Source organism: Lissotriton vulgaris, chromosome 2_1 (genome assembly GCF_964263255.1).
Source record: "Lissotriton vulgaris chromosome 2_1, aLisVul1.2, whole genome shotgun sequence".
NCBI classification, from domain to species: Eukaryota; Metazoa; Chordata; class Amphibia; order Caudata; family Salamandridae; genus Lissotriton; species Lissotriton vulgaris.
Genome location: NC_141687.1, coordinates 1,024,730,000 through 1,024,755,105, shown reverse-complemented (window position 1 = coordinate 1,024,755,105; position 25,106 = coordinate 1,024,730,000). Strand labels below are relative to the sequence as shown.

Here is a 25,106-nt window from a genome sequence, read left to right as displayed (position 1 = left end):
GTAGGCAAGTCTCCGTCTGTTTGGACATCCGCATGGTGGCCCCAGACCCTGGGCCCCTTACCTCAACCTAAAGAACAGGTCAAGAATCTGGGTATTTGGATGGACTCAAAACTATCTTTTGAGTATCACACTAGACGTGTAGCTGGTACTTGCTTTGGCATTCTCCGTTGTCTGAGAAAGACACTCGACCTGCTCCCAGTGTCAGCTAGAAGGGCCCTGGTCCATGCCCTGGTGACTTCCAGGCTGGACTACGGGAATGCCTTATATCTGGGAGCTAACGTGAGATGTCTTCAACGCTTGCAAGGTATCCAAAATGCTGCTGCACGCCTAGTGTTATCACTGCCAAAAAGATCTTCCACCTAAAAGGCATTGGGGACGCTCCACTGGCTCCCAATTAAAGAGCGTGTCCAGTTTAAAATCCTGTGTATAGGCCATCGGATCGCTCACGGTAAGTGCCCGAGTTTCCCGAGGAATCTGCTCACATTGTATAAACCAACTAGGCCCCTCCGGTCGGAGGGCACTGGGCTAATGTGTATCCCGAAGACTTGCAGGGCCAGGATGGGCGGCAGATCCTTCCGCCTTCTGGCAGCACAGAGTTGGAACACTCTTCCTCTCAGACTCCGGATGGAGCCGTCTGAAAAAGTTTTCCGCAAGGAACTCAAGACACATCTGTTCCCCAAATATTGAAGTGCTCTTTTCTGGCTGTGTTAGGGATCTTTTAGGCCACTATTAGCGCGGGGACACACTGACTAGTGTAACCAGGCGCTTTATAAGCTCAGTTAATAATAATAATAATAATTCATGAAAAGCCCTACAGTGATACAAGCAGGGGCATTTTTGTACCTCATCTGGTTCGAGAGTTTACAGACTACACAATAGAAGTGTCCTGATGAAGCTAACCCAGATGCCTCCAGAATGGCTGATTCTCTGCCTGGACATTTGCCCACTTCTCAATGAAATATTCACATAACCACATTTCTATGAATCCAAAGGTGTCCATAAGATGTACATTTGCATCTCTCTTTTCCCACATGTTTTTCATGCTGAGCACTTTTAACCCTTACATCTCATCTGTAGTTACACCAGCTCGGCAGCTGAACTGCCCAGTTCCCTCTATATGGTTGAGTTCTTTCTGTTGCTGTACCTATCCAAAAATATTGAGTAATAGAACAATAGAAGTGCTGCACATGTTATATGTCTATTACCAGCATTGCTAACATTAGTCCAGCTGCCACTTCTTTTCCATCCTGTTGTACACATATTTCTTGTTTCTCAGGTGCTAAACATTTCATAAATCCCTAAATGCCTTAACAGTGTACTGCTCTGGGGCTCTGGAGGCCTTAATCTTGTTACTTGACCTGCAACCTTCTCATTAATTTTCTTCCTCAGCCTGCCACTCATCTATGCCCCAAAATGTGGGGCATAGATAAGTCAGATAATGTCAAATAATGATCTGAGTTTGGTCCCTAAAAGGGTCAGACAGTCAGCAAGTACTCCTGTTTTTTTGGGCATCAGTGACACACTGAAATGCCACATCTAGTACCAGAAGCCTACCCCATACTCATTCTACACTGTCAGTATCCATGAACAGAACTTCATACAGGTAATGAAGCATGTAGTCAGAACTTTCCTTGAGCTTGAAAATATCTTCTTACTATAATTTTTTCAAGCAAGTAATATTATTCAGAACATCTTACTGGCATAACTTTATCCATGAACATCTCTCCACCCACATCACTTCCCAACAACTGAAAATTCCAGTTCTGTCAAGGTGGCCTAGGGAAATGACATTTGAAATTACCCTAGGACAATTTTATGTAATCCCTGAATCAACTGACCACCTTTGCTATTTATAGTGTCTGAGTGAGGCAGGTTAGCCACACATATTTTCAATAAAACCATCCACTAATTCCCATCCCAGCCAAACAAAGATAGAGGAAGAAGATGAAGAACACTGATATGTAGCGAAAACACTAGGTATGTCATAGCAATGCTCTGGATCCACAACTCCATAACCAACACCCGTGACTTGAAGGAGTCCTCCACAATCTGATCTAAATTCTTCATCAAACCACAACCAAGCTAGCATCCAAAGTAAATATTTACTCTTCTAATTAATTGGCACAATAATAAGACAACAGTCTTCTCTGTTTTTTGCAGACTAAACTAGTAAAATGAGGAAGGTTGATATCTAGGTGTCAATATTGACTGAGTGCTAACAAAATCTCATTCTTTTTTCTTCAATCCATTCTCACACTACACCACTGTGTACCAACTGAAAGAAAACTATACATTTCCCTGCTGTAATAATGTCTTTTATTGACACCATCAGAACCACAATAGAGCAAAATCTGACAAGGTCTGAGTACTATTAACATGGGTAGAATATTCAAAAATACTCCAAGGTGAACTCTACATAGATCTATTATTTTCAATTTCTAATCACTCAGCCCATAAAGGAGTTTATGAGAGAGTATTGGGCCATTAATCAGGTCCCCATGACATATATTAAGTAAAATATTAAGCTTTGCAGTATATCCTAAAAAGGCAGATTAAGACCGAGGCAGAATTGAGTGGCTTTATGATCCTTAAGCATGGCACACTCTTCATATGGATGCCTTCTAGAAATGTCGGCATTGGTTTCACTTTACGTAACGCCTCTTATTCTCCTGTCAACAGCAGTTAGTCTTGCGGTCTATGATAACTGCCCTTTGCACCCACCCCCTGTCCTTTCTTTCCCTTGCTTCCCAATGTGTCTCTCAGTCCCTCCATATAAGGCTCTATTCCTCCTTCCTTGCTTTGAACTAGCCATTCCATTGGAGTACCTGCCATCACTATTCATTCTCTCCCCAATCCTTCTTTTCTCTTGCTGTTCATAGTCATCTGAATAACCACATCAGGATTATGATCATAGTTGTTCAAACTTATTCCCCTGCTACTCACTGAAAGCAACAGAGATGTACTGACATTTATAGTGCGCATTGCTGCCCGAAATACATCCCTTTTGAAGAAACATAGAGAAGCATAACATGAGTAGGACAGATCATGCTGTTTTTATTTCTATATTGACTGCATCGCATTTTAGATCGGGATCACTGTAAACCTGTGGATATATATTGAACCCTCTTACCAACTTCATCAAATATTTAAGGTATACATGCCCAACCAGTTTAAGTCTGTATTTTTCATGATGCACTGTCACTCTTCTTCTAACAGACACTAACAGCTTTTTAGTTTTGGAAGAACGACTTGACAATTAAAAGAAAATCCTAAGTAGCATGTCAATGAAAGTCCCTGGTATGTGTTGTTAAATATGTTTGTATTGCAACAAAGACAACACTTACAGCTGTTCCATCTGACCACTCCCATGATCCTCCAGATAAGGGGTTTCTTCTGTTTAAACCTATCCAGAATCTTCTTCTGTCCGTCCTGTGATGCAAATAATTTAAGCGACAAAGAGATAAGCTTTAAAACAGGCTGCAAGTCATAACTGTCTGAAATGGATCACAACAAATATTTCTCTTACTGCATGTTCTAACAACTGAAACACATCAAAATCAGGAGGAAAACGATGAGAAAACACATTTCAACAAATGTGGACACAGCAATGGCTCACTCATCAGTCATGTCTACAAACAATTCGACTAACTAATTACCTCATTAGGAGCTCACTACACATGATAAAATATGATATCAATCCCAAAAGAAAGCACATGGGATCTTTAGCTAAAAGATAGAGGTACTAGTTGTGCTCAGATGCTATGCCACAGGTTAACTTCAGAGAGTCAGTGGGGGACACTGCCTGGCATTTGACAAGCATTCATCGTGCAAAAACAATAAGCCAATGTTGTATTGCTTATTAGGTTTGTATAGCTTTAATTAGCTCGTGTTTAGAATGTAAGTGTGGTTCTTCTGACCAGATTCTATATGTAGTCAGTTGCGGAGTGGCTGTAAGATAGAAGGTATCTTTCTCCCCTGGCGCTCACCTGTTATCACTGTATTTATTCCTAAATAAATACTAAGGATTTTACTACTACCTTGACCCTACCTCGTTACTACAAGATTGGCGACGATTTGGGATGTCTGAAGTTTTTTTTTTCTATCGACCTTGGAAAAGCTGAACTTTTTTTTTTTTATTAAGTTCCTGGAATTGTATTGACAAATACGGATTGGAATGGTTACCGCTGCGTGTAATTCCTCAGAGGACAACAAGGTAAGTGATTCAAATTAAGAGACTTGGCATATTCACCTGTGATCTTGCCATTACACAGGAGCGAGAGGCATCTTTTAAAACTGCCGTGAAGCTCGACAGTGCGTTCGGCGGTGACGTGTCCATCAGTGTCTTCAGGCATACGCAGGAAGTGTTGAGAAGGTCAACGTGTGACGGAGGTGCACACTACCACGTCTCTTGACCTTACGTGGCGGCCATTTTGGAAACACGGTGAATGAAAAGGATGATGCATATCGAGTGACATGCTGAAGTGCTGCTATGGCAAAAAGGAAGAGGAACTTTTAGAAGGAATTTGAACAACAGGTGAGGCAGTCGGGGGGAATGTATTATTGTTATTGGATTGAATTTATTACTTTAAGAAAAAAAAGAGGATAATACATATAAAAGCAGAGGAACTAAGGAATATAAGAATTGGAATTTATTGAACTTGAAAGGGTGAAGGTGACAGTGTTCAAGAAGTGAATAGGAAAATGGCTCAACAAACATTTTTCAATAAGCCCTCCAGAGCCATTTTGGGCGAAAGGTGAGCAGCCAAGTATAAAATGGATTGAATGGAAGCAATATTTCGTGAATTATATAGAGGCTATAGATGAAGGAAAGGAAATGAAGCCTGAACAGAAGAAGAGGATTTTGTTACACTCACTGGGACCGGTGGGTTTAAAAACGTATTCTAGGATGAGCAAGTGTGAAGACACAGATCTGAATGTATTTGACAACGCAATCAGAGATATGAACAAATATTTTGCACCTAAGGTGTGCATGGGCGTCATCAGGCATACGTTTTTTCAGAGGAAACAAACTAAAGATGAAACAATGGATGAATGGTTGGACGATCTAAAGAAGTTGGCAATTGATCGTCGTTTTGGTGGACTACATGATGAACTGATTCGTGATCAGATTGTCATGTTTAATAACAATTCAGCGCTACAGGATCGGCTGTGGGTTAATGATGACGCACCCTTGGGCGATGTTGTTGCCATAATGAGGAAATCTGAGATGTCTGGGAGATGTGCTAATGTGGTTAAGGAAGCGGACAAGGAGATATCTAAGACTACGGGGACAATTTGTAAAGTTCAAGGACCAATGAAGAATTTTCGTCCGCAGCAACAGAGAAGATGGATGAACCAACCAATGAGATTTCCGAACAGGGGTGTGGAAGAAAGAAGGTTTTATAGGTGTAACAGCAAGGAACATTTGGCTTTCAGTCAATTTTGTCCATCTTTGAAGAAGAAATGTGCTAATTGTGGACTCATTGGTCATTTTAGCAAGTTATGTCGTAGGCGCAGAAATGTTAAATATGTGTGGGATGAAAATGAGGAAGTAGAAGTGGAGGACGAGGATGAGGAGGATTGTGTAAAGAATGTGCGAGGCAATGTTGTGATAAATATTTCTGACAACGCTATGGAAGGGAAACCTATTTGTAAAGTTTCATTTGGTGGTGTGTGTGTAAGTGTTTATGCGGATTCGGGTTCACCTTACACCATCGTTAACCAAGACGTATGGAGAAAAAAGTTTGTGGGTAAGTTAGGTGAACATTTGGATAAGTCAGATATCAACCCTGTTAGCTACACAGGAGAAAGAATAGGAATGTTGGGTTTTCGCTGGCTCACCTTTTTATTTAAGGGGATATTCACAATGGGGAAATTATATGTGGCTAAATTGGGGCCATCTGTTTTGGGATGGTTTGATCAAAATAATTTAAATATATTCTAGATCTAACAGCAAGGAGAAGGTCTTGATTGTGGATGAAAGAAGTAAGTTGGAGGATGAGTTGTGTGTTTGTTTCCCAAAAGTGATTTGCAAGGATTTGGTTCCTTGAAAGGGTTTGAGCATAAGATTGTTTTGAAAGAGAATGCTCAACCTAAGATACATAAGGTGAGACACATTCCAATGTTGATTAGAGAGGAAGTTAAAAAAGAAATTGAAGGGTTGTTGTGCAAAGGTGTAATTGAGGAAATTGAAACATCAGAATGGATTTCTCTGATTGTCGTGGCCAGAAAACCCAATGGAAAAATGTGTTTATGCATAGACCTACGCCACTTGAACAATAATATCGTTGTGGATAAGTTTCCACTACCTAGAATAAATGAGATGGTGTCTTCATTAAGGGGTGTAACATTGATCTCTCTGCTGCATACCACCAGGTGGAGTTGGAACTGGAGTCCAGGAGACTCACAGCGTTTATAAACCCGTTTGGTTGTTATCAGTTCAAAAGAATGCCGTTCGGGTTGGCATCAGCCGCAGCTGTATTTCAGCGTTTGATGCATACATTGTTTGGGAACATGCACATGGTGTCATTTTTCCAAGACGACATTCTGGTGGCGGGGTTAGACAAGTTTGATCATGACTCTAAATTGAAACGAGTGTTGAGTACGTTGCAAAGTGCTGGTTTGACGATTGAGAAGTCAAAGTGTAAGTTTGGTGAAAGAAGCGTATCGTATTTAGGCCATGTGATTAGTGAAGAAGGTGTGAGACCTAAACCTGCCTTAGTAGATAACAGCATTAAGTTTCCTGCACCGACTTCAAAGGAAGAAGTTAGGGCATCTATTGGCATGGCTGAATATTGTGCCAAGTTTTTAGAAATTTTGCATCAACGGTTTACAATATTCGTTCTCTTTTGAAGAAGCATGTAAAGTTTGAGTGGACCGGGTTGTGTGAGGAAGAATTTAAGGTAATTAAGACAGATTTACAAAAAGTTTGTGCACTTGCAAGTTTTGATCCCAATGATGACTGCATTTTGACTACTGATGCAAGTAATAGTGGCCTGGGTGCCGTATTATCGCAAAAAGGTATGGATGGTAAGGAAAATATCATTTTGTTTGCGTCAAGAGCTCTTTCCCCTGCTGAAAGTAGGTACCCCATTATTGAGAGAGAAGGATTAGCATGTGCATGGGCTTTGGAGCATTTTTGAGCGTTTGTTTGGGGTAAACCAGTGATTATTCACACTGATCATAGGCCATTAGTAAGGATTCTGTCTAGTGACGGTATTTCTGGTGCATGGGCTAGGATGGCAAGATTGTCTATGCGGATGAAAGAGTACATTTACAAAATGGTTTATTTGACGGGGAAAGAAAATGTAATTGCCGATTGCCTATCTAGGTTACCACCTCCTCTTGAGGATTGTGTTGATGACCCGTGGAATGATTTCTGTGTGGCATTTGTACATGATTCTGCCATTCCTGCTATTAGTAAGAATGAGTGGATGGAGGAACAGAGTAAAGATCTTATTTTTTTTTTTAAACCAATTTTTATTCAGGTTTTTACAGTACAATTTAACCCCCGCCCCCCCCCCCACCCCCCCCCCCTCCCATGAGGACAGGTACCCCTTATTGTTACATGCATAAGTATTTGGATACATGACAGCGGATACAAATTAAAGAGGGAAAAAGAGTAAAGATCTTATTTTAAAAGATGTTTTTGGTTACATTTGTAAAGGATGGCCAAAAAGGTATGGTATAACGGATGGTTTAAATGCCTTTTGGCAAGTCCGTATGGAATTATCCTGTGAAAATGATTTATTGTTCAGAGGTGAGAGAGTGATTCCACGGGTGACGCTGAGGAAGAGAATTCTACAGTTATGTCATGAAGGTCACTTTGGGATTGTGAGGACAAAGTCAATTGTGAAAGGAATGTTTTGGTGGCCAGGTGTGGATGGAATGGTGGAGGATTTTGTAAAGAGGTGTACTATTTGTAATTCAGCTGACAAAACACTTGAGACGTTGAAGCCTATGATGAGTGATGGGTTAATTCCTGATTCACCTTGGGATACCACTTCTGTAGACATAATTGGACCTATTGGAGAGCAAAAAAAATTTGGTTTAGTGGTCATTGATCTTTTCTCAAATTGGCGGTCGTAAAATTTGTAGAGAAGGTGGATACTCAATCTGTGATTAGATTTTTGGATAAGGTTTTCATTATGGAGGGATTACCTGTTTGTGTTTTGTCTGATAATGGTGTGCAGTTCACCTCTAAGATTGCAAAGGAATATTTTGACAGGTGTGGAGTTAAGCATAAGACCACTGGGTTATACAATCTGAGCGGTAATGGCCCTGTTGAGAGATTTAATAGGGTGATGAAGGGCATTATTCAAGCTTCAATGAAGAAGGGATTAGAATGGAAGGTTCAAGTACAAAAAGCTGTGTGGTCTTACAGAATTACTGTTCAACGTAGTACTGGTTTGTCTCCGTTCACTATGATGAGGGGTAGATCAGCTAGAGCTAAATTCAATCCTGGGTGGTTGTTGGACAGCAAAGTGACTAGTTGGTCTCCTATGGAAGTTAAAAATAGTCTGAAGCCTGTTCATGCTAAAAGTAAAGACTTTTATGATAAGCATCATAACACTAAGGAGGTACAGATCAAGGGTTAAGAAATCTTTTAATGTGGCTAAAGGTGAAAGTCGTTTTGAACCTCCTGTTAAGGTGAGAATGCTGTTCGACTGACTTGAGGATTGTAGGGTCTGGAATCTCAAGAGTGTATCAATGAATCTTGACCAAGAGGAAAGTGAACTGCCCATTTTAACATCAGATGATTATGGGTGGATTGAAGATCATTTTGAGAATAGTCAGTTACAGTCTCATTTGGCTAGTGATAGTTGTGGAAGTAGGCAAGTTGTTACTTCTCAAACTGAATCCAACATCTTTTCAAATGATAAAGGGGGAAGGCTTGGGTGTAGTGATGATCAGCATCACATTCACATTAACAAGGCTGACGTTTTGCCTTTGCCTGGCAAAAGAACAAAGGTTTTACCAGGATAGTTGAAAGGATTTGTAATGTAATTCTTGTTTATTATTGTTTTTTTCTTCTTTGTGTATATTAGTTTATGTTTAGTTTGTTATATCTTTATTTCTTAATGTACATATATCTCTTTTGTTGTTATGAGGGGGGATGTGTTTTATTGCTTATTAGGTTTGTATAGCTTTAAGTAGCTCGTGTTTAGAATGTAAGTGTGGTTCTTCTGACCAGATTCTATATGTAGTCAGTTGCGGAGTGGCTGTAAGATAGAAGGTATCTTTCTCTCTTGGCGCTCACCTGTTATTACTGTATTTATTCCTAAATAAATACTAAGGATTTTACTACTACATTGACCCGACCTCGTTACTACAGCCAAGTGCACCTTCAAACTCCATATTGCTCACCACGTTAAGTTTCATGAATATATTAGGGAATAAGCAAAGAGAGACTTTGGGCCATTGATAGCATGCCCTTGCCATAAAGAAGCCTGTCACTTGACCCTTGCATATTTCAGCAGCTACAGGTCTTATTATCCAGTTGATTTGTAATCTAAATATGAGTTTTACTGAAAAGGCCCCATGGTATAATGCTGTAATACAGGACATCACACGAGACAACAGAAATGTAAAAACATAGATAACAAACATGTTTCTTGTGCACTTCTGGATCACTCACCCAACACATTGAGCCACCACAAATTGCCCTGACCATGCATTCATCTAAGACTCTCGTAACAAGTTGCCCGGAGCAGTATCTCTGTGAGGGCTGAGGGATGAGTAGTGCTGCCAGCCATTCTGAGTAACCTGGTGTTTCTGGGCCATGATTAGTTGTTCAAACATATAGAACCTGGTAGAATTGGACTTGGTTTTCCCTGGTTCATTTGTAAATTCCCATTCCATTTGACATAACTCATGATCTTCAGATTTAGGTGCCATGATGCTGTCTGGAATTGGAGATTCTAGCCCTCTGCAACTAAATCAAGGGAACTTGTATATTTACCTCTCCGTCCTTGTCCAAGAGGTGGAATTGAATACCTATACACTATATTATTGAATGGGGTACTCAACCAATAAAACATGCCCCGGTGCATAAGAGCTACAAGAATCATTGGCATCTGCTGAAATTCCATGACCTACTAGAGGTGCGCATCATGTACTGCCAATCCTTGATTACTATGGATTACACCAGTCTCTGACAACACTATGCCTTCTCAAATAAGGGTTGCCAGACAACTACTACAATAGCATCATCTTGGTATTGATGGCAAATTAGTGTGATGATGAGTTGTTTGGATATAAACACCATCTAACTCACATCACACAGGTAAGGTGTATTTATGCTGCTACGGTTTCCTTTGTGAACACACGGCGTTACTTGAGGAGTTCAGGTCTTCTCTGTGGTATCTTGACTAGTGTGAGCAGGTACACTGTCTTTCCTGCCTTCTCGGTCATGGGAATCTCTGTATTGCATCAACATTCAAAGAGGTGGGATGTCAGTCAGGGTGCTGTTAAATGTAGCGGATTGGCCACAGCAGTCATAGGTATCAGCTAAGATGGCAACCAATGACTAACCAAACAACAGGTTTGAAAATTAACTATTCAAATTAAAAAAGAACTGGGAGAAATAATTTGCAATTTTGAATTCCTGGAATCTGGTTTAATGTTCCTTGAAAATCAGGTTTCCAATACCCACTGAAGGCCCATTGCTCTAAGAACCCTTCATTCAAACACGCTGAATGAGCTTATACACTCCTGAGACATGCCACTCTAATTGTCCACCATTCCCACAAATGTGCACTGTCATTGCCTCACTAACAAAAATCTATGCTCTATACATGCCAACGTACTTTCTATTTGAACCCCAAAATCCTGAGCCCATGATCCAACAAAGCAGATTTGGCAAATGTACTCAAAAAAAGAAAAGGCGCTCCCTCTGACAAGATAAAGCAGACTTATATCTTTAAACAGGCTGGACATTCACAGAATCTGAAGAATGAAAGTGGCAAAATAATTATTCTAATTTTCAAGAAAAAATGGCCACTGTGAATTTGATTTAGACTGTAAAAATAAAATACAAATTGCAGAAGAATGGGCAAGTTAATTTCTCTCATTTCTTTGAAGAGGCAGATAGACTGATTTTGATATTTTCAAATAATATTAACAAGAAATAGCCATCAGTTAGATCAAGTGAAGAGATTACAAGGCTTGAAAGGAGTCAGGTTGATCAAAATAGCTGTCAAACATAGCTTCGTTAAATAACCACAACAGTGTTCATTCAGTAAACTTAGCAAAGCTTAGAACATAACTTTACTTCTGCTTCTGCATGGTTGCTGATCGTTGATGGATTTTTACTGTTCATTGCTTATTGATAATCACATTTTAATTTAAATCATTTTAGAACTTTTTATGGACGATTAAAAAGTTACAGATTGTTAATTGTTTTCTCTGCTTAATTATTTTATCTTTTGAAAAGGGTTCAATTTCTGGGTCTTTCTTTGCCAAATCTGAGTACCATGCGGGGGTGGGGGGCGGGGGGGGGTCACATGACATTGAAACTTATTGCACCCAGAATTATCTAGTTACCAATGGGAAACTGAGAAACCTAAGCCAGACCTGCACATTATTCGAAGAACACTTGTAAAGGTAAGAGAGCACCTAAGAAGAATGATTAGTATTGCGTTGCCATTGACCTAACACAGCACTGGTCTATGTCTAGCAAGACTAGTCAAAATAAAGCCATTAGTAGGGCCTGTAAGTCATTATTGCAAGAGCATAATTTGGTACGATACCATGAAGAGAATCAAATGAATATGGTAAAGCCCTGGTGAACTACTTAAAATTAAATCTGACAAGATCATAGTGCTTTCACATTGTCATTGAAATAAGGAGTGGGGCGAGACATACCGAAGTGGACACTTAGGGGGTCCATTAGGATGGCGGGCGGAAAAAGTCTGCTCACACCCTAATGGACATCGGGACCACTCGCCTGAAGGGCGGGGGTCCCGACGTTGGCATTAGGATGCGCCCGCCACAGTGGCGGGCGCATTCCTCAAATTAACATTGTGGCGGGCGGTGCTCACTGCACCGCCCGCCACAATGTTAGAAACAAATGCATGCATTTGCATAATCGAAGCGGCAGGCACCACAGGTACCCCCCCCCCCGTGTGCCACCCCCCTTTGGCTGTCACAGAGTGAACACCGCATGCCTTTCCGTGAAATGCCTATTCTAATATGGCTGGCAGTGTCTGATAGACACCGCCACCATGTTATCCCTATTCCGCCCCGGCCGCAAGGCGACCGGGGCGGAAAACAGGCGGGCGGTGTTTCCCACCGCTGCGGTCCCCTCCGCCATCGTAATATGGCGTGGGGGAATGCAGGGAAGGATGTCGGGCGGATTGCCTCCGCCAGGGTGGCGGTGGCCACCGCTACCCTGGCGGAGGAAATCCGCCCGACATCCTAATGGGCCCCTTAACTGTGCTCTTCTTGTTGACCCCCAAGCCCTCAGCTCATGAGAGAACCTATGAGAGAATATTGGATCATTAATAAAGGACCCATGAGCTTGGACCCAATTTAAATTTGGAATGACATTGAGAACCTTTAAGGAGCAAAACAATAAGTTCAGCAAGAAGTCCGAAAAGCAAGATTGAGACAGACAGGGACTTGAGTAGCTGATTGTTTAAACCTATACATTGAGATCTGATTTTCAGAAAAGACAATATAGTTAAAAGAGCTTACTCAGTACTAATCCATCTAAGAGCAGCCTTTAAGACGCATTTTAAAGCAGAATTTTCAAAAAGGAATTAATGACAGAAAGAACAATTAATTGAGAAAGAAAAGAAGAGTTGGCAACGAGTTGGCATGGGAATTGGAAACAAAAAGAGGATGCAAATGTTAGTGATCCCACACTAATTGTTCTAATATCCTTTATTCTATGCTGTTGTGGTCCCACCAGGAAACCTATGAAAACAATTTGCCATATAATAAGAATAGCAGATAGCAAAAACGAACATTAGGGGCCACATGTACGTAGGTTTTCCCCAGTCGCAGATGGCATGATTCACAGAATCAGGCCGTTTGAGACTGGAAAATTTTTCCTGTGTACCAAACCCATTTTGCAATTCGATAACCAATTACTGAATCGCAAAATGGGTTAGCAATTCTGTATTAGCAAGGGACGTATTAAGGGCGTCCCTTCCTAATAGTGACTTGCAGTGCTATGTATGAATGTTTTGCGACTGAAATGCGGTCTCTAAAGATTTGCATTTTTCCACCTACTTCAAGCAGGTGGGAACCCATTTGCATTCCTCTTTGTGAATGCATGCAAAAACTTTTTTTCAGAGAAGGCAGTGGTCCGACGGACCAATGCCTACTCATAAATAATGAAAATTAAATGTTTCATTTTTCTATTGAAAACCTATCCCGGAAAACAGGCTTTATTTAAAAAATTTTTTTTTAAAAACGATGCTTTGTTTAACAGCAAACAAAGAAATGGTGGTCTGGTGTACCAGCAGGCCACCATCCTTTTATTTTTAGTGATTCCCAATGGGTCGTAAATTGTGACCTACCGCATGAATATTAATGAGGTAGGTCAATTGCAATCCCATTAAGAAACGCGAAATGTGTCAAGACACATCAGTACATAGGTGCTTGCGATTCCCTAATTGCAAATTGCAAAAATTCACTATTAGGAAATCACAAAATGAAACATGCGTACATTTGTCGTAAAATACTCAAACCTTGGCCAATAGACTTACATGTGTGTGTTTATATGCAAACACTAGGGAAATTAGTTTGAAATCACTTACGGAGAAAACATTGTACTTAAAAGTTCATCTAGGAATATTTCTTCACCACGATTGGAAAAGCTTGCAAGGTGAGCTCCATAACCTTGACAAAATTCTTCAGCTTCATCCCATGTTCTTTTCATGAGTACCTTCTCTAGATGGAAGACCTGTTATAAGACAAACATGAGCAATATATTTTGTGTAAATTAATAATTACTCAATTATCTTTTTTATTATTGACAAAGTAGAAAAAAGCTACATATAGTTTATGTTCATATTAATATGTGTCTGACAATGACTTATTCAATGACATTTTCTTAACAGCATTTTTTAATTTCATCCTAAAATGGTTACAGGGTATCTCGTCATCTAAAACCTACCCCGCCACGTTATGCTTTTTTTATTGGTAAATGGCAGATTCCAGTTTAAATATACTCCAAAATAGAACCCACAATCTTCAAAATTGGAGAATTCCCTGACTAATCCATTGCCTGGAAATGCATAATCGAGAAATAATGATAACAATTATTCAAAGTCAAGTGTTTGCATTTGGAATATATTCATCAGAGCCAAACATAATAGAAAGAGATATCTAATTTTATTATATCACCGTACCTTTTTGTCACAGCATATCAAACCTCTTCCCATAACCTACAGTTTCTATCATAAGCATCCTCGAGCCCTCATCTTGGATACTTGAATTAGGAGGAATTTCATGCAGAGATTTCCAGCTGCTAGAATTATCATTAAAAGGTGGTAGGTCTGCATGGAATTCAGCTTCCAGATTAACTGTGCAGAAACAGGATTACCATGTAGACTTCCACACACAATTTAATATTCTAAAAGGTTAAACACTCCTAGAGGCTTGCCCGCAGGGTGGAGTGGCAGGAGGGAGTCTCAAATGCTAGGGGAGAGAAAAGTTCGAATAGTATTGGCAGGGGGGAATTGCATGCTTCCCTTGCCAAAGAAATACTTTGTCAGATGCCAGAGGACGAGGCTTGGCTGCTGTTTCAGCCAAAGCCTCATGCAATTTTACTGCCCAGAGTTAACAGGGGCTATACCAAATTGATTACACTGGTCCCATCCAACATACTCATACACCACACAGACTCGCGCTTCCATATAGGCCAAATTTACACAGCACTCACATGTACTCAGCACACACTAAATGTCAACGCAAGGGTCTGGTCACACATTAAAGCAGCATCTTTACCCGATGAGGGCCGGTACACCATTGATGAAAATGTGGTCTTTCTGCAGGAACACCACAAATAATATAAATTTTTTGTTGAACCCGATTTTTTGCTTGCTGCAGAAAACTATATATTTTACCCTGCTAACTGTAGTAAAGTGCTTACACTCCTCCATCAACATAATGAAATTGGCATACCCCTGATTGGCATATTTAACTTACCTACAAGTCCCTAGTATGTGAGAGTATTCTGCTTAATTCAGAAACTCTGTCCATCACCACCCCTTATTGTTTAATTATTTTGTCCACCATAAGCGTGGGAGGGTATACTCAGATGTGAGTCCCTTGCTCATTGCACCATCAGGATTCAAGCAAGCCGGGCCGAAGACGGCTGTAATGCCAGAAACCGGTCCCCGGAAGCTTGTTTCCTTTCCAGTGAAAGAATTGGCTTTGTAGTTTGGTTTGCCCTGTTCCCATCATGCACTGGGACAGGAACAGACTAATTTGCAGATAGTCAGGTTCTGAGCTGGGATGGTGCAGTGAGCTAAAAAACGGTGTTGGATCTAGCCCTGATCTCTTGACTGGGTGAGAGTATTCTGCTTAATTCAGAAACTCTGTCCATCACCACCCCTTGTTGTTTAATTATTTTGTCCACCATAAGCGTGGAAGGGTATACTCAGATGTGAGTCCCTTGCTCATTGCACCATCAGGATACAAGCAAGCCGGGCCGAAGACGGCTGTAATGCCAGAAACCGGTCCCCGGAAGCTTGTTTCCTTCCCAGTGAAAGAATTGGCTTTGTAGGTTGGTTTGCCCTGTTCCCATCATGCACTGGGACAGGAACAGACTAATTTGCATATAATCAGGTTCTGAGCTGGGATGGTGCAGTGAGCTAAAAAACGGTGTTGGATCTAGCCCTGATCTCTTGACTGGGTGAGAGTATTCTGCTTAATTCAGAAACTCTGTCCATCACCACCCCTTGTTGTTTAATTATTTTGTCCACCATAAGCGTGGAAGGGTATACTCAGATGTGAGTCCCTTGCTCATTGCACCATCAGGATTCAAGCAAGCCGGGCCGAAGACGGCTGTAATGCCAGAAACCGGTCCCCAGAAGCTTGTTTCCTTCCCAGTGAAAGAATTGGCTTTGTAGTTTGGTTTGCCCTGTTCCCATCATGCACTGGGACAGGAACAGACTAATTTGCATATAGTCAGGTTCTGAGCTGGGATGGTGCAGTGAGCTAAAAAACGGTGTTGGATCTAGCCCTGATCTCTTGACTGGGTGAGAGTATTCTGCTTAATTCAGAAACTCTGTCCATCACCACCCCTTGTTGTTTAATTATTTTGTCCACCATAAGCGTGGAAGGGTATACTCAGATGTGAGTCCCTTGCTCATTGCACCATCAGGATTCAAGCAAGCCGGGCCGAAGACGGCTGTAATGCCAGAAACGGGTCCCCGGAAGCTTGTTTCCTTCCCAGTGAAAGAATTGGCTTTGTAGTTTGGTTTGCCCTGTTCCCATCATGCACTGGGACAGGAACAGACTAATTTGCATATAGTCAGGTTCTGAGCTGGGATGGTGCAGTGAGCTAAAAAACGGTGTTGGATCTAGCCCTGATCTCTTGACTGGGTGAGAGTATTCTCTGCTTAATTCAGAAACTCTGTCCATCACCACCCCTTGTTGTTTAATTATTTTGTCCACCATAAGCGTGGAAGGGTATACTCAGATGTGAGTCCCTTGCTCATTGCACCATCAGGATTCAAGCAAGCCGGGCCGAAGACGGCTGTAATGCCAGAAACCGGTCCCCGGAAGCTTGTTTCCTTCCCAGTGAAAGAATTGGCTTTGTAGTTTGGTTTGCCCTGTTCCCATCATGCACTGGGACAGGAACAGACTAATTTGCATATAGGCAGGTTCTGAGCTGGGATGGTGCAGTGAGCTAAAAAACGGTGTTGGATCTAGCCCTGATCTCTTGACTGGGTGAGAGTATTCTGCTTAATTCAGAAACTCTGTCCATCACCACCCCTTGTTGTTTAATTATTTTGTCCACCATAAGCGTGGAAGGGTATACTCAGATGTGAGTCCCTTGCTCATTGCACCATCAGGATTCAAGCAAGCCGGGCCGAAGACGGCTGTAATGCCAGAAACCGGTCCCCGGAAGCTTGTTTCCTTCCCTGTGAAAGAATTGGCTTTGTAGTTTGGTTTGCCCTGTTCCCATCATGCACTGGGACAGGAACAGACTAATTTGCATATAGTCAGGTTCTGAGCTGGGATGGTGCAGTGAGCTAAAAAACGGTGTTGGATCTAGCCCTGATCTCTTGACTGGGTGAGAGTATTCTGCTTAATTCAGAAACTCTGTCCATCACCACCCCTTGTTGTTTAATTATTTTGTCCACCATAAGCGTGGAAGGGTATACTCAGATGTGAGTCCCTTGCTCATTGCACCATCAGGATTCAAGCAAGCCGGGCCGAAGACGGCTGTAATGCCAGAAACCGGTCCCCGGAAGCTTGTTTCCTTCCCTGTGAAAGAATTGGCTTTGTAGGTTGGTTTGCCCTGTTCCCATCATGCACTGGGACAGGAACAGACTAATTTGCATATAGTCAGGTTCTGAGCTGGGATGGTGCAGTGAGCTAAAAAACGGTGTTGGATCGAGCCCTGATCTCTTGACTGGGTGAGAGTATTCTGCTTAATTCAGAAACTCTGTCCATCACCACCCCTTGTTGTTTAATTATTTTGTCCACCATAAGCGTGGAAGGGTATACTCAGATGTGAGTCCCTTGCTCATTGCACCATCAGGATTCAAGCAAGCCGGGCCGAAGACGGCTGTAATGCCAGAAACCGGTCCCCGGAAGCTTGTTTCCTTCCCAGTGAAAGAATTGGCTTTGTAGGTTGGTTTGCCCTGTTCCCATCATGCACTGGGATAGGAACAGACTAATTTGCATATAGTCAGGTTCTGAGCTGGGATGGTGCAGTGAGCTAAAAAACGGTGTTGGATCTAGCCCTGATCTCTTGACTGGGTGAGAGTATTCTGCTTAATTCAGAAACTCTGTCCATCACCACCCCTTGTTGTTTAATTATTTTGTCCACCATAAGCGTGGAAGGGTATACTCAGATGTGAGTCCCTTGCTCATTGCACCATCAGGATTCAAGCAAGCCGGGCCGAAGACGGCTGTAATGCCTGAAACCGGTCCCCGGAAGCTTGTTTCCTTCCCAGTGAAAGAATTGGCTTTGTAGTTTGGTTTGCCCTGTTCCCATCATGCACTGGGACAGGAACAGACTAATTTGCATATAGTCAGGTTCTGAGCTGGGATGGTGCAGTGAGCTAAAAAACGGTGTTGGATCTAGCCCTGATCTCTTGACTGGGTGAGAGTATTCTGCTTAATTCAGAAACTCTGTCCATCACCACCCCTTGTTGTTTAATTATTGTGTCCACCATAAGCGTGGAAGGGTATACTCAGATGTGAGTCCCTTGCTCATTGCACCATCAGGATTCAAGCAAGCCGGGCCGAAGACGGCTGTAATGCCAGAAACCGGTCCCCGGAAGCTTGTTTCCTTCCCAGTGAAAGAATTGGCTTTGTAGTTTGGTTTGCCCTGTTCCCATCATGCACTGGGACAGGAACAGACTAATTTGCATATAATCAGGTTCTGAGCTGGGATGGTGCAGTGAGCTAAAAAACGGGGTTGGATCTAGCCCTGATCTCTTGACTGGGTGAGAGTATTCTGCTTAATTCAGAAACTCTGTCCATCACCACCCCTTGTTGTTTAATTATTTTGTCCACCATAAGCGTGGAAGGGTATACTCAGATGTGAGTCCCTTGCTCATTGCACCATCAGGATTCAAGCAAGCCGGGCCGAAGACGGCTGTAATGCCAGAAACCGGTCCCCGGAAGCTTGTTTCCTTCCCAGTGAAAGAATTGGCTTTGTAGTTTGGTTTGCCCTGTTCCCATCATGCACTGGGACAGGAACAGACTAATTTGCATATAGTCAGGTTCTGAGCTGGGATGGTGCAGTGAGCTAAAAAACGGTGTTGGATCTAGCCCTGATCTCTTGACTGGGTGAGAGTATTCTGCTTAATTCAGAAACTCTGTCCATCACCACCCCTTGTTGTTTAATTATTTTGTCCACCATAAGCGTGGAAGGGTATACTCAGATGTGAGTCCCTTGCTCATTGCACCATCAGGATTCAAGCAAGCCGGGCCGAAGACGGCTGTAATGCCAGAAACCGGTCCCCGGAAGCTTGTTTCCTTCCCAGTGAAAGAATTGGCTTTGTAGTTTGGTTTGCCCTGTTCCCATCATGCACTGGGACAGGAACAGACTAATTTGCATATAGTCAGGTTCTGAGCTGGGATGGTGCAGTGAGCTAAAAAACGGTGTTGGATCTAGCCCTGATCTCTTGACTGGGTGAGAGTATTCTGCTTAATTCAGAAACTCTGTCCATCACCACCCCTTGTTGTTTAATTATTTTGTCCACCATAAGCGTGGAAGGGTATACTCAGATGTGAGTCCCTTGCTCATTGCACCATCAGGATTCAAGCAAGCCGGGCCGAAGACGGCTGTAATGCCAGAAACCGGTCCCCGGAAGCTTGTTTCCTTCCCAGTGAAAGAATTGACTTTGTAGGTTGGTTTGCCCTGTTCCCATCATGCACTGGGACAGGAACAGACTAATTTGCATATAGTCAGGTTCTGAGCTGGGATGGTGCAGTGAGCTAAAAAACCGTGTTGGATCTAGCCCTGATCTCTTGACTGGGTGAGAGTATTCTGCTTAATTCAGAAACTCTGTCCATCACCACCCCTTGTTGTTTAATTATTTTGTCCTTCATAAGCGTGGAAGGGTATACTCAGATGTGAGTCCCTTACTCATTGCACCATCAGGATTCAAGCAAGCCGGGCCGAAGACGGCTGTAATGCCTGAAACCGGTCCCCGGAAACTTGTTTCCTTCCCAGTGAAAGAATTGGCTTTGTAGTTTGGTTTGCCCTGTTCCCATCATGCACTGGGACAGGAACAGACTAATTTGCATATAGTCAGGTTCTGAGCTGGGATGGTGCAGTGAGCTAAAAAACGGTGTTGGATCTAGCCCTGATCTCTTGACTGGGTGAGAGTATTCTGCTTAATTCAGAAACTCTGTCCATCACCACCCCTTGTTGTTTAATTATTTTGTCCACCATAAGCGTGGAAGGGTATACTCAGATGTGAGTCCCTTGCTCATTGCACCATCAGGATTCAAGCAAGCCGGGCTGAAGACGGCTGTAATGCCAGAAACCGGTCCCCGGAAGCTTGTTTCCTTCCCAGTGAAAGAATTGGCTTTGTAGTTTGGTTTGCCCTGTTCCCATCATGCACTGGGACAGGAACAGACTAATTTGCATATAGTCAGGTTCTGAGCTGGGATGGTGCAGTGAGCTAAAAAACGGTGTTGGATCTAGCCCTGATCTCTTGACTGGGTGAGAGTATTCTGCTTAATTCAGAAACTCTGTCCATCACCACCCCTTGTTGTTTAATTATTTTGTCCACCATAAGCGTGGAAGGGTATACTCAGATGTGAGTCCCTTGCTCATTGCACCATCAGGATTCAAGCAAGCCGGGCCGAAGACGGCTGTAATGCCAGAAACCGGTCCCCGGAAGCTTGTTTCCTTCCCAGTGAAAGAATTGGCTTTGTAGTTTGGTTTGCCCTGTTCCCATCATGCACTGGGACAGGAACAGACTAATTTGCATATAGTCAGGTTCTGAGCTGGGATGGTGCAGTGAGCTAAAAAACGGTGTTGGATCTAGCCCTGATCTCTTGACTGGGTGAGAGTATTCTGCTTAATTCAGAGACTCTGTCCATCACCAACCCTTGTTGTTTAATTATTTTGTCCACCATAAGCGTGGGAGGGTATACTCAGATGTGAGTCCCTTGCTCATTGCACCATCAGGATTCAAGCAAGCCGGGCCGAAGACGGCTGTAATGCCAGAAACCGGTCCCCGGAAGCTTGTTTCCTTCCCAGTGAAAGAATTGGCTTTGTAGGTTGGTTTGCCCTGTTCCCATCATGCACTGGGACAGGAACAGACTACTTTGCATATAGTCAGGTTCTGAGCTGGGATGGTGCCGTGAGCTAAAAAACGGTGTTGGATCTAGCCCTGATCTCTTGACTGGGTGAGAGTATTCTGCTTAATTCAGAAACTCTGTCCATCACCACCCCTTGTTGTTTAATTATTTTGTCCACCATAAGCGTGGAAGGGTATACTCAGATGTGAGTCCCTTGCTCATTGCACCATCAGGATTCAAGCAAGCCGGGCCGAAGACGGCTGTAATGCCTGAAACCGGTCCCCGGAAGCTTGTTTCCTTCCCAGTGAAAGAATTGGCTTTGTAGTTTGGTTTGCCCTGTTCCCATCATGCACTGGGACAGGAACAGACTAATTTGCATATAGTCAGGTTCTGAGCTGGGATGGTGCAGTGAGCTAAAAAACGGTGTTGGATCTAGCCCTGATCTCTTGACTGGGTGAGAGTATTCTGCTTAATTCAGAAACTCTGTCCATCACCACCCCTTGTTGTTTAATTATTGTGTCCACCATAAGCGTGGAAGGGTATACTCAGATGTGAGTCCCTTGCTCATTGCACCATCAGGATTCAAGCAAGCCGGGCCGAAGACGGCTGTAATGCCAGAAACCGGTCCCCGGAAGCTTGTTTCCTTCCCAGTGAAAGAATTGGCTTTGTAGTTTGGTTTGCCCTGTTCCCATCATGCACTGGGACAGGAACAGACTAATTTGCATATAATCAGGTTCTGAGCTGGGATGGTGCAGTGAGCTAAAAAACGGGGTTGGATCTAGCCCTGATCTCTTGACTGGGTGAGAGTATTCTGCTTAATTCAGAAACTCTGTCCATCACCACCCCTTGTTGTTTAATTATTTTGTCCACCATAAGCGTGGAAGGGTATACTCAGATGTGAGTCCCTTGCTCATTGCACCATCAGGATTCAAGCAAGCCGGGCCGAAGACGGCTGTAATGCCAGAAACCGGTCCCCGGAAGCTTGTTTCCTTCCCAGTGAAAGAATTGGCTTTGTAGTTTGGTTTGCCCTGTTCCCATCATGCACTGGGACAGGAACAGACTAATTTGCATATAGTCAGGTTCTGAGCTGGGATGGTGCAGTGAGCTAAAAAACGGTGTTGGATCTAGCCCTGATCTCTTGACTGGGTGAGAGTATTCTGCTTAATTCAGAAACTCTGTCCATCACCACCCCTTGTTGTTTAATTATTTTGTCCACCATAAGCGTGGAAGGGTATACTCAGATGTGAGTCCCTTGCTCATTGCACCATCAGGATTCAAGCAAGCCGGGCCGAAGACGGCTGTAATGCCAGAAACCGGTCCCCGGAAGCTTGTTTCCTTCCCAGTGAAAGAATTGGCTTTGTAGTTTGGTTTGCCCTGTTCCCATCATGCACTGGGACAGGAACAGACTAATTTGCATATAGTCAGGTTCTGAGCTGGGATGGTGCAGTGAGCTAAAAAACGGTGTTGGATCTAGCCCTGATCTCTTGACTGGGTGAGAGTATTCTGCTTAATTCAGAAACTCTGTCCATCACCACCCCTTGTTGTTTAATTATTGTGTCCACCATAAGCGTGGAAGGGTATACTCAGATGTGAGTCCCTTGCTCATTGCACCATCAGGATTCAAGCAAGCCGGGCCGAAGACGGCTGTAATGCCAGAAACCGGTCCCCGGAAGCTTGTTTCCTTCCCAGTGAAAGAATTGGCTTTGTAGTTTGGTTTGCCCTGTTCCCATCATGCACTGGGACAGGAACAGACTAATTTGCATATAATCAGGTTCTGAGCTGGGATGGTGCAGTGAGCTAAAAAAACGGGGTTGGATCTAGCCCTGATCTCTTGACTGGGTGAGAGTATTCTGCTTAATTCAGAAACTCTGTCCATCACCACCCCTTGTTGTTTAATTATTTTGTCCACCATAAGCGTGGAAGGGTATACTCAGATGTGAGTCCCTTGCTCATTGCACCATCAGGATTCAAGCAAGCCGGGCCGAAGACGGCTGTAATGCCAGAAACCGGTCCCCGGAAGCTTGTTTCCTTCCCAGTGAAAGAATTGGCTTTGTAGTTTGGTTTGCCCTGTTCCCATCATGCACTGGGACAGGAACAGACTAATTTGCATATAGTCAGGTTCTGAGCTGGGATGGTGCAGTGAGCTAAAAAACGGTGTTGGATCTAGCCCTGATCTCTTGACTGGGTGAGAGTATTCTGCTTAATTCAGAAACTCTGTCCATCACCACCCCTTGTTGTTTAATTATTTTGTCCACCATAAGCGTGGAAGGGTATACTCAGATGTGAGTCCCTTGCTCATTGCACCATCAGGATTCAAGCAAGCCGGGCCGAAGACGGCTGTAATGCCAGAAACCGGTCCCCGGAAGCTTGTTTCCTTCCCAGTGAAAGAATTGGCTTTGTAGTTTGGTTTGCCCTGTTCCCATCATGCACTGGGACAGGAACAGACTAATTTGCATATAGTCAGGTTCTGAGCTGGGATGGTGCAGTGAGCTAAAAAACGGTGTTGGATCTAGCCCTGATCTCTTGACTGGGTGAGAGTATTCTGCTTAATTCAGAAACTCTGTCCATCACCACCCCTTGTTGTTTAATTATTTTGTCCACCATAAGCGTGGAAGGGTATACTCAGATGTGAGTCCCTTGCTCATTGCACCATCAGGATTCAAGCAAGCCGGGCCGAAGACGGCTGTAATGCCAGAAACCGGTCCCCGGAAGCTTGTTTCCTTCCCAGTGAAAGAATTGTCTTTGTAGGTTGGTTTGCCCTGTTCCCATCATGCACTGGGACAGGAACAGACTAATTTGCATATAGTCAGGTTCTGAGCTGGGATGGTGCAGTGAGCTAAAAAACCGTGTTGGATCTAGCCCTGATCTCTTGACTGGGTGAGAGTATTCTGCTTAATTCAGAAACTCTGTCCATCACCACCCCTTGTTGTTTAATTATTTTGTCCGCCATAAGCGTGGAAGGGTATACTCAGATGTGAGTCCCTTACTCATTGCACCATCAGGATTCAAGCAAGCCGGGCCGAAGACGGCTGTAATGCCTGAAACCGGTCCCCGGAAGCTTGTTTCCTTCCCAGTGAAAGAATTGGCTTTGTAGTTTGGTTTGCCCTGTTCCCATCATGCACTGGGACAGGAACAGACTAATTTGCATATAGTCAGGTTCTGAGCTGGGATGGTGCAGTGAGCTAAAAAACGGTGTTGGATCTAGCCCTGATCTCTTGACTGGGTGAGAGTATTCTGCTTAATTCAGAAACTCTGTCCATCACCACCCCTTGTTGTTTAATTATTTTGTCCACCATAAGCGTGGAAGGGTATACTCAGATGTGAGTCCCTTGCTCATTGCACCATCAGGATTCAAGCAAGCCGGGCCGAAGACGGCTGTAATGCCAGAAACCGGTCCCCGGAAGCTTGTTTCCTTCCCAGTGAAAGAATTGGCTTTGTAGTTTGGTTTGCCCTGTTCCCATCATGCACTGGGACAGGAACAGACTAATTTGCATATAGTCAGGTTCTGAGCTGGGATGGTGCAGTGAGCTAAAAAATGGTGTTGGATCTAGCCCTGATCTCTTGACTGGGTGAGAGTATTCTGCTTAATTCAGAAACTCTGTCCATCACCACCCCTTGTTGTTTAATTATTTTGTCCACCATAAGCGTGGAAGGGTATACTCAGATGTGAGTCCCTTGCTCATTGCACCATCAGGATTCAAGCAAGCCGGGCCGAAGACGGCTGTAATGCCAGAAACCGGTCCCCGGAAGCTTGTTTCCTTCCCAGTGAAAGAATTGGCTTTGTAGTTTGGTTTGCCCTGTTCCCATCATGCACTGGGACAGGAACAGACTAATTTGCATATAGTCAGGTTCTGAGCTGGGATGGTGCAGTGAGCTAAAAAACGGTGTTGGATCTAGCCCTGATCTCTTGACTGGGTGAGAGTATTCTGCTTAATTCAGAGACTCTGTCCATCACCAACCCTTGTTGTTTAATTATTTTGTCCACCATAAGCGTGGAAGGGTATACTCAGATGTGAGTCCCTTGCTCATTGCACCATCAGGATTCAAGCAAGCCGGGCCGAAGACGGCTGTAATGCCAGAAACCGGTCCCCGGAAGCTTGTTTCCTTCCCAGTGAAAGAATTGGCTTTGTAGGTTGGTTTGCCCTGTTCCCATC

At 43.3% G+C, this 25,106-nt stretch overlaps 1 protein-coding gene across 1 annotated transcript in view; it reads right to left on the bottom strand.

The window, feature by feature from the left end:
- PLA2R1 (phospholipase A2 receptor 1) overlaps positions 1-25,106 on the bottom strand; it is a 1,083,903-nt gene that overhangs the window by 348,600 nt on the left and 710,197 nt on the right. Inside the window, exons 10-11 of the mRNA XM_086956636.1 lie at positions 13,767-13,912; positions 3,345-3,429 (exon numbers count right to left, since the gene is read on the bottom strand). Of these exons, the coding sequence (XP_086812762.1) occupies positions 3,345-3,429; positions 13,767-13,912 (231 nt within the window). The remainder of the gene's footprint in view (positions 1-3,344; positions 3,430-13,766; positions 13,913-25,106) is intronic.